At 44.6% G+C, this 10,970-nt stretch overlaps 1 protein-coding gene across 1 annotated transcript; it reads right to left on the bottom strand.

Annotated features, from left to right (window-relative positions):
• Nucleotides 1-4,702: 4,702 nt before the first annotated feature.
• On the bottom strand, nt 4,703-10,970 carry LOC131687789 (uncharacterized). Its single transcript, XM_058971883.1, has 4 exons — nt 7,318-10,970; nt 6,633-7,253; nt 5,165-6,579; nt 4,703-4,968 (listed from the first exon to the last, which is right to left on the bottom strand). The coding sequence occupies exons 1-4, from the start codon at nt 10,968-10,970 to the stop codon at nt 4,703-4,705; spliced, it is 5,955 nt and encodes a 1,984-aa protein (XP_058827866.1).

Genomic DNA, 10,970 nt, shown 5'->3' with positions numbered 1-10,970 from the left:
TCCTGTCCGTCCCGAAAACCTTGTTGTATGCCGAGAAATTTAATGCATCTAATTTCTGTCCAGCAGCAACAAGTGTTTCAAGGTCGACAATCGGAATAAATGTCATTTGTCGCTTGTAGTCTACTCGCATATTCTGCTGTAGAATCTATACTTTTTCGTAATTGGGAATCTGAACACTCATGGTTCTGAACAGTTTCTCGATTTCGAAATAGTACTCGTGGAAAGATTCATGTTTTTGTTGACGACGCTGGTAAATTTTCATTTCGATCAACGCGTCCAAATCAGGGTGCATGTAGGTGCGTTTTAATAGGGATCTTTAGGGGTGTGCGGGTTAAGGCATATTCTGATGCAGATTAATACCGTGAGTTAATATCTCAGTCCTTTTTCAATTTTTTGGCCCGAAACTATTGAAAAAAACATTTTTTAGTTTGTTTCCTTTTAGGACAATAACACATCCAAACCCATGCGACTTGCACGACCCTATAGGTTGCCTTATCAGATCTACCATAGTTTGCAGATAAAACTTGGGATGGCAGGTTGCTAGCGGATTGACAAAGTACCAGATCATGCTGTGTGGGGTGCTGTCCCGGTTAACAATGAGGCGAACAAGATATTTGCAGATACGTCATTTAGTAGGACAACTGTCAGTTTGCTGGTTGAGTTTAATTTGGTTTTTTTAAAATTAAAAATCATAAAAGAATAATTTAGGTTTAAAAATGATATGAGTGTACTCGTAAGGACACCCGCTACCAATACATATGAAAAACTGGCACAATTTTTCCAAATTAAAGATCCCTATTCAAATACCAAATGCTGCCAATTCATCAATCTACCAGTGGTTCTTTGTGCCATATACCACTTGAGCGCTGAACCAACAAACAAATGCACAGCCGACTCGAAAAGCTCGACCTCCGACACATGCTCAGCTTGGGATAAAGCCTGTACAATTTCCAAAAACTCATTTAGCTTCAGCCCTTGATCGTCACCACTGTATTTTGTGATGTTCCATTTGGACACAGGAAGAGTGTGACGGTTGTGGTACGGTGCGGGGTACGGATTGTGTAGAACACCACTATACATGGGAGGTGAATTTCGTTTAGGGAAAGATGGGATAGCCGAAGCATGGTTGTACATCTCGGGATTTGCTCCAGTAGGATTAGAAATTCTCGTCGGATGATAGGGAATATTGTATGTATTGTTGGGAATTGGTATATTGTTAGAATGTGATGTACGATCTGGGATATTTTGAAAATTATGGTAACTAGATGAAGTATCGAATGAATTGGAAGGCTTTGTTGGCGGGAAATTATAGTTTTGAAATGTTCTGAAATTTGTATCGGGTGTTGTGAATATGAAGTAAATCGAGCATGATCGGGAAGAGTTTGAGTTACAGCATCTTTTACTTCTCTTCGTCGAGCTAAATCGGCTTCTAGATCCGTAATTCTCGCTAGCAAAGAATGGATCCAATCAAGGTCATCCTGACTAAGAACGGAAACTCTCGGTCTAGGATTTTCATCTGCTTTGTCTGCATCCAACGGAGCTAAAATATCATTTCCCTCTTGCTGATCACTCTGCAAAGACGAAGCAGAACCCCGAAAGAAATGTTCAAGAACCTCCGCTAATTCAACCACCGTATTTTGCAATTGACTGTGCAAGTTGGGCGACCCCCGCGAGTCCCTCAACACAGTCACTAAACGCATACCGACGTGTACCATTCTAGTGGAACAAACCTTCTTTTCATCATCCTCCTGTTCCAAACACGATTTCAACTCGATAAACTTATGCGTACAAACCTCGACTTCCACAGTAGGATCACCCACTACTCTTCGTGGGAATTTTCCCGACGGATCATCCCTTTCCACCTTCAACTGGTCTCGCAGCCACTTGCGTTTTCGTGAGCGATCGAGACCGATAGACAAACTGACAGAACGGGCAGTCAGTTCATAATTCAGTTCATCGTCGGCTAAAAACTCCACACTCATATCAAAATACCAACCTTGGATCAGCTCACTAGCTTGATCGAATGTGAGCTGTGCCATTGCCATTGTATAAAAAGGCAAAAAATAACAAAATTATCACAAACCACAAATAGTTTTAACACCCGCTAGAAAAGTAAACAAAAACCCGACAAGAAACAAATGTAATGGTATTAGTAAATGTCAAATTCAATCCGATCAATGCTACCTGTGTATGAAATACGTTCAAAACAAACGATCAATTTTTCTACTCAAGCACTAGCAAACGACGGCGTGCCAGATATACAATTTTTCATCACTCGCAACAATTCGCAATTCCACTAATCATAATTAAGTTTCAGGATCAACTTCAAGTTTGGATATCGACCCAATGACTTCGCGATAAATGAAGTGAACAATGTGAATTGAATTTCTCCGGGAGACACAACGAAAAAGGGATTTGCTTCTGGTCTTGGAAACAAATCACTTTTTCTTTTATTTTGCGTTGGGCGCCAATTGTTACGTATTGGTTTCGTAACGTTCTTATGGTGGTGGTGGGGCCACACTGTACTCACCAGCTATCAGGGTCGTTTCACGGTTGTCTCCGGGAGAAATTCACACTAGGCGGACTTTTCTTCCCACACTATGGTCACTGAGCGAATCGTAAATAATTTTCGGCGGAAACAAGTACCAAAAAGGACTACACTATAAACAAAATGGACGACACAACTTGTATATATAGACCATACACTATTTTATTTATTAATACTATTTTTTTTAATCTCGGAGCCAGAAGGGCTATTGAAAACAGTCAAATTAGTTTTACTTGCGCTTTTATTTGATGAAGTTTCCTTCTTCGTACAACGTTGCGGCCGTGATGACGTTGGTCGACTTGCTGCTGGCTGGATGCGGGGCGGGCTTCGATGTTGGTGCAGGAACTGACGGACGATGGCGACGGGGGACTCCAGACGAAGCAGCAACTCGGCCTATTTGTAGCGGAGGCCTGCGTTTCACTATTGGGCCCGGAGAGTGGTACAATGCGCACTTTATCTTCAACACGAGTGTCTAACACTAAGTCGAGTGGGATTTACAACGTTTTCGGTCTAGTAGAGCCTACCCTCCGGTAACTTGGGTACTGGCATCTACAATGGCGTAAATGACTTGCCAATCACAGACCGTTCTTGCACTCGCGTCGTACTAGTACGTTCACTACACGGAAACCGGTAACCACACTGATCCCACTCGACTGACCGGACAGAACCCTAACGTTCGTGTGGCGGTTCTGAACGGCGAAAACAAGATCCCACGGATCTGCTTATAACACTGCACTTTTTTACGTTGGAAACGCGCGGTCACTTAATGACGGTGACTATCGCTGCTGCTGGTCTTCACTCCTCCGGGCCGATGAACTATTAGAGACCGCATTCCTTTTTCGCGGTAGATTTTATCCTTGCCCTGTCCGTTTTCCAAAATATACCCACCGCGCCTCCTCGCATCCCACCCCGCATTTGATGACGGTGATGATGAGATGACAGGACGATAACGGTTGACATTTACAAAAATTTTATCGTTTCGGTTGGTGTCACGAAATATGCTCAAATTTTAGTACAATGTATTGACATGCTAAACGTGCGGTACTTGTTTCCTTGATTTTTTTATAATGAACAATTATAACGAATATAATAACAAAATGAATAATAAATAAACAAGCAAAATAAATAACAAATATAAATAAATAAATAAATAAATAAATAAATAAATAAGCACATAAATATATAAATAAATAAATAAGTAAATAAATCTCTGAACAAATAAATAACGAAACCTACATTTGACACCAACCTGGGCTATTAAGCAGAACTTAAACGCGACTCAAACATGCAAGCACGGAGTAGTAATGGTTTGACGTTTAAATTCTACTTAGACATTTACGAACAATAATTTCAAAGTATAAACAAAGAACAGGCGTCGTCAAATACACGCGATAGACCGTACACTGTTATTTATTTATACGACAAAAAAAAAATAACAATATTTACAAATATATACAAGCTGGGCTCAGTGACCAAAGCGACGATATTGTGACCTAAGAAATCACAGGTCACATGTTCCAAGCTATTGATAACATTTATTTGCGGATCTCCGCTTTCTGTCGGGGATTTACTTGTTCTAGACCCCATTTTTTTCGAAATTTATTATATAGTAATTTAGTATCTAATAATTAAAAATTTAATATACAGTATATAATGATTTAATATCCACCTGTGATATATGCTTTCAGGGTTATTAGGAGTGTTCCCGAATGGCAACAATACGTAAATCAAATTCCGTAAATTTGAACAAACTCAACGCAAAAACGATAATTCAATTTATTTAGAGTCCGTTTAGTATTTTCACTTGTTTCCGTCACTTCCGGGAAATGGTCTCGTACGGTCGTCTAACCCTTATCATGAGCTCGGTTACCTGCGATGCTTCAATAGCACGAACTAACTGTAACAGTCCTCTAGCCTTTAATAAACTCAACCGTACTATTAATTATAAGAATTCAGCACCGTACTTTTAGCTGTTAATCCACTCCGTACTACTATATATATAAGCAACCTTAAAACAATCCTAAACCGTACTTCTAGCTATTAGAGTTTCAATTTAATTTCGCTTTAATGACTATCTCAAACCACTTTTTAATCTCGATATCTTTCTTCGTCGTCGCTATCCTTTTTTTTGTTTGTTTACCACTGACTTGTCAGTTACCCGCTTGCAGCTGGGGCGGCTGACCTCGTTGAGGGTAAATTGATAACGGAGGCGCGTTCGCATGTTGCGTAACACTCCCCCCTCAGTACACAGGCTCCGGGTTCCTGTGTATTCGCTGTTGCGCCGACATCTAGAACCGCCAGCTTGACTGCTGGGCGTTCGAAAATGTTCGCTGTTGTCCTCACTGTTGCACTTCGAACTTGTCCATCCTTCAGCTTGACGTCCACAACACGTCCTTTGGGCCACGTGTTTCTTGGCAGATCTGGATCGACAATGACGACAACATCTTGGTTTAGCTGGGTAATGCCATTTTGTGCGGCGATTTATCGACGGCAAATACTCTCGTAACCATCTCTTCCAGAACAAATTCGCGTGAGTTTGTGATGTTTTCCAAGAGTTCGATAGCGTAGCGAGGCTTTCGTCGTAGGGTAGTAATGGTTTGGAACCACTGGATGAACCTAACAAAAAGTGGCTGGGTGTGATGGCTTCATGTTCGACATCCTCGATGGGTACGTAAGTTAAGGGTCGCGAATTTAGGATATTCTCCACCTCCATGAGGCTGTTCCTGAGAACTTCGTCGGTTGGCAATCTTGGAAGCTTCATATTATTCAGTACTTTCTTAACAGACTGCACCAATCTTTCCCAACTTCCACCCATGTGTGGGCTACTCGGTGGCAAGAACGTCCACTTGGTATCGGCTTCGAGCTCTTGCATGAGCTTCTCCTGATCTAGAGAGCGAATTGCTTCGGTCAGTTCACGATTTGCTCCAACGAAATTAGTTCCACGATCACTGAATAGTTCTAAAGGCGTTCCACGCCTGGCCATGAAGTTCCGCAACGCCATGATACAGGAACTGCTATTAAGCGTGTGGGCGATCTCTATATGGACGGCACGGACTACTAGGCACGTGATGAGTACACCCCATCTCTTCTCAACGCGTCTACCAACGACTACCTGCATCGGACCAAAGTAGTCGACACCAGCATAGGAAAATGGTCGAGAATATGCTGCAAGCCTTGCCAGCGGAAGGTCAGCCATAACGGGCGGTCGCGGACGAGCCCTAGCATTCATACAGGTCTGACATTCTTTCCGTACCTTGTAGCAGACTCTTCGCAACTTCGGGATTCGGTACTTCTGGCGCAATTCGTTAACTGCTGTTTCATGGTTCAGGTGATGGTAGCGCTCATGAAAGAGACGTACGATAAGTGTGGTAATCGGGTGTTTATTTGGTAGCAGTATAGGATGAGCGGAGCCTGGCTGTATGAATTGGCAACCAGCCGCCCTTCCAAGCATGCGAAGTACCCTATTATCGTCTAGGAACGGTGAGCATGTGTATATCGAACTGTGCTTGGGAATACGAGCTACCTTTCTTCCGTCCACATCCTTGGAACGCAATAGCAAAGACATTTCTTTACTAAACTCATCTAGCTGTGCTTGTATATAGATCAAGTTTTCGACTTCAGATAACTCCTGGTGTTTGAGGATTCCGATCATGGGTGTACTCTGATGTATTCTAGCCCGAATATTGCTGTAAAACCGGCGCATATAAGCAACAACTCGGACAAGCTTTCGCCAGCTCGAATATTTAGAAAAGTTAATGACTGGAACTCGAACAGCATGAAGGTTTACCGAATGGTTGATTTCTGTTGTGGTAGTTCCGTGATTCATCGGCTGAGGTGGCCACGAACTTCGCTGCTGCCACATGAAGAAAGGCCCGTTAAACCATCGGCTTGATGGCGAAATAGCAGGAATTCTTTGCCACTTCGTGCCTTCATCTGCGACATTCATTTTTGTCGGAACCCAGAACCATTCCGAAAGTTCACTGTTTTCCAAAATTTCGCCAACTCTGGCGCCGACGTACTTGCTGTATTTCCTGTGATCCGAACGCAGCCAACAAAGAACATCTCTCGAATCAGTCCAAAAAACCGTTTTTGTACTGCTATTCGATGCATTTCTCCTATCGCCTTCGCCAGGCGTGTTCCAATCACTGCTGCTTGAAGCTCCAGTCGGGGAATCGAAACGTACTTTAGTGGCGCTACACGAGTTTTGTCAGTGACGAAGGCACACTCTATCATGTTGCCCTCTTCGTACCGAAAGTAGGCGACTTCTGCGTATCCGTTTTCGCTTGCATCGGCGAATATATGCAGTTGGATTTCATTGGATTTGGCTGACGACGTTGTCATCGTTCGATAACACCGAGGAACGGAAACTGTTTCGACGTTGTGTAACACACTGAGCCATGTTCTCCACTTCTCGAGTTGCTGATCTGCTATTGGTTCGTCCCAGCCAACATTAGAACGCCAAATATCTTGAAGTAGGACTTTCAAGAACATCAGCACGTTTGCGAGAAGCCCAGTCGGATCGTAGACTGACATGAGGATTCGCAGCACCTCCCGTTTGGTTGGGGCTTCCTGTCCAGATAACAGCTCGTGCTTGCATCGTTGCGGAATTTTGAATGTGAACGTATCGCTGATAGTATCCCACCACATGCCCAGAACTTTCTCGGTTGCTAGCTCCCCAGGCTTGTTCAAATCCTTTTGAGAAGAACTGTGATCACCCATGACATCAATAACTTTTTTTCGAATTCGACAACCATCCCCGGATTTCAAACCCTCCTTCAGCGTCTATGAACCGTACATCCTGCGCCAGTTTCACCGCCTCTTCTTCCGATTCGACGCTATAAAGCATATCGTCGACGTAAGTTCCGTTACAGATCGCCTCCACTGCTTCTGGAAACTGGTTCTTAAATCGACCTGCGTTTAGATTCTTGACGTACTGTGCGCTGCTGGGAGAACAACTCGCACCGAACGTCATCACCTGCATGATGTAAACCGTTGGGGTATCGCTGAGGATTCCATCATTCCACAGAAACCTTTGGCAATGCTGATCTTCGTTGTTCATCCGCACTTGATGGAACATCTCGCGAATATCCCCTGAGACCGCTATACGATACTCACGAAACCGCTGTAGAACGTTTGAAAGAGGCGTAACTTGATCAGGTCCTTTCAACAGAAACGAATTTAGTGAAACGCGGCCTACCTTGGCTGCTGCGTCCCAAACCATGCGAAGCTTTCCTGGTTTATTGAGATTTACAACTAGAAAGATCGGCAGGTACCACGAGCGTCCCTTATGCATTGCTTCTTCTTGCTTCGAATGTTTTCGAATATATCCTTTCGCTTTGTAGTCCGCTATCTTCTCTTGGAGAACTCTTGCCAATTCTGGTTCCCGTACTAAGCGCTTTGCCAAACACTCATGACGCTTCAAAGCCATAGGTTTACTGTCCGGCAGCTGGATGTCATCATACCGCCACAGTAAACCGGTCTCGAATTTTCTTCCTAGTTGCTTCGTGTTCGACTGCAGTAACGTCATCGCCCGTTCATCATCTTTTGACATCAGCGATTTCCCAGTAAGCTGAACTCCGAGGCTATCCTGGGAGAAATAGTTCTTAACAGTAGAGTTCAACGCATCGCACTGGCAGATGTGATAGCTGTACGTACTATCGCTGCTGGACGTTGATGGTTTTACTACTGAGCACGGACCGTAAACTAGCCAACCTAGTCGAGTCAATACGGCGGTAGGCTGATTTTCACTCCCTTCTCTTGAGTCGAGTGGATACTCCAACCTAGTGTTGTCTACACCCAACAGGATTCGCGGTTTAACTTCAGCATAGGATGCGATAGGAAGACCGGAGAGATGTCCGTAATGTTTCACCAGATCCGAAATCGCTATCGATTGAGAAGGAAGATCTAAGCTTCGTACTGTGTGTACCTTCGACAGATGAAAGCGTTGAGTGGGAGTTTGGGAACCCGCGATGTCAACCGCAAATTTAACCGATTCTTCTTCGTATCTGCCTTGACCACCAGTCCAAGACATACACAACGGAGTTTTCTCGCCGTTAAGATTCAACTCCTCCCACAGACTATGTTCCATCAGAGTGGAGGTCGATCCTGAGTCAAGGAAGGCGTAGGTGGTAATGGACTTCTCCTTTCCATGTACCGTGATTCTAATGTACTTCAACAGTACTCCCCCAAGCGAACAGTGATGAGTGTTACAAGAGGTGTTTTGCAATGAACTGTTTGGCAGCTGTCTCGCGTGTTTGCTGTCGTCGTGCAACAACGGGTGATGAAGGTAGCTACATCCATTTTGATCACAAGGGATTTTCCTGTCACAAGTTTTAAAGTGCTTGGTCAAACATTTTCGACAAATCTTCCTTTGATTGATCAGCGTCCATCGTGCACTTGGCGTCATGTTGAGAAAACTACTACATTTGTCGAGATCTTCGCACTCTTTCGAGCATGCCAAACACGCTGTGCGGTTTTCTTCTCTAGGCGGGGTTGCAGAGTGCAGGTGGATATGCGCTTCTTCGTTTCTGCCTCTCTTCTCGAGTTTGTTCGATTTAGTCCACACGTGCGGTCTGATCACTTGACTTAAAGCCTCCACCATTTGTCCGAGCCATTCGTTAAAATACAGCAATGTACATGCTCCACTCTGTTTCCGATAGAATGCCCAATTCATTTTCAAGGTTGACGGTAAGCTGTCCACAAGCTCTTGCAGCAAAGCAACGTTGTAGAACCGCTCATCCATTCGGCACACCTGTATTGTAGCGCACAAGTTTTGCACGGCAACACCAAAATCGACAATCGTTTCCATTTTGTCAGCCTTTGGTGGTGGCATCATCCTGACTCTATGCACCATCGTTTCCTCTATGGACTCCGGATTTCCAAAAAGGGTTTTCAATCGGCTTATGATCACCGGAACGTTGTCCGGATGTAAAAGTAGACTTTTAACCGCGTTCAGGGCTTTGTCGTATAGACTCCTCTCCAGTCGATCAAGTAGTTCGTCATTTCGAAAACCACACATCCTGCACGTTCTCTCGTAGGCTGCGATGAACCGTGGCCAGTCTTCAGGATCTCCTCCGAACTTTGGTAAATCTTTCACTGTCTGCCTCGCCGCTAGATGACCATTATTCAGAGGCACGTCGTCACCGTTTGATTGCTGATGATTAAATGTCACGTTCTGACGTGGTGTAGATGTTACCACCGGTGGCAGCACGGTACCTTGATAGGTTGGAACAGGGTATTGGAAACTGGGAACTACCGGATGCGGATAGCTGGCTGTAGGACGCGAATAGCACGTTGTTGATTGCTGAGACACAGCTGAGTACGTTTGAAAAGGTGGTAGACTCGGCGGTACTGCTGCTGGGTGGCTGGTAAACAATGGTTGATAACCAGGCACAGTTCTCGTTACAGTCACACCTGGTAAAGGACGATCGATATCACCAACACCGGAGGCATAATTGTTATGAAACTCAGGCGCAACAGAATTACCAAAAGACGTCTGCAGACCAGAGACCACTACTGGGACATAGTTACTGGGAAGACTTTCCCGAGTCGACACTACTACCGATTTTCGTAGAAGCTCATCGTATACCGGAAGGGGCGTTTCATCAAAAGGTTTAAACACTTCTTTTCCTATATTCTCCGTGTTGTTTAGCCAATCTTCGATCTTGGCGCAGGTCTCGTTTGTTGCCGATTCCGAGTCGCTCATCTCCAGCATTTCTAGATCTAGAGCTAAACGCTCCTCTAGCTGCTTTTTCTCCAGCGCTTGTCGTGCTTCTAGAGCTTTCAATTGTAGGTCGCGGAGTTTTGCTGACCGTTTTGACACATTCGAGGTCGCTTTGCTACTTGTTCTGGTTGACGTGGTGCAGTTAGCATTAGAGTTCGCTGATCGTTCTATTCTATATTGCCGATCCGCTATGTTTTCCGAGACTTCATCTTTCTGCCTTGGCTGCTTCGGAACTGCGCCCTGAAAATCACTATGGAATGCCTTAGATCGTGTTGTAACAACTCCCGACAGCGAACCTTGTTGCAACTGCAACTTTCCCTTCTGCGACTGATTAAACTGATTCTGCTTTTGCTGCTGCTCAAGCCGTCTCTGATGTTCTTCAGCCTGCTCCAGGTGTTTTTGTTGCTTCTGTTGCCATTGCTTCTGCTCCCGTTCAAGATGCTCCAACTGTTCACGCAAACCACGCCTTTCCTGCTCCAACGATTTCCTTATACACCCGTTACAACTCCAGTCTCGGTCCCGAATACTGTTCTCCACGTTAACGCACTCGTAGTGAAACCACACATCACAATCGTCGCACTGCACCATTCGGCTATAATCGAGTCGTCGACACGTACCACATCCGGCTCCCTCATCGCCAGGAGAATCGCTTTTTCCCTGGGTACGTTTGCCCGCACTCGCTACGCTACCGCTTGACAT

The sequence above is a fragment of the Topomyia yanbarensis genome, chromosome 3, assembly GCF_030247195.1.
Source record: "Topomyia yanbarensis strain Yona2022 chromosome 3, ASM3024719v1, whole genome shotgun sequence".
Lineage (NCBI taxonomy): Eukaryota > Metazoa > Arthropoda > Insecta > Diptera > Culicidae > Topomyia > Topomyia yanbarensis.
Note: the sequence above shows the minus strand (reverse complement) of the source record. Positions and strands in the feature narration are given on the sequence as shown.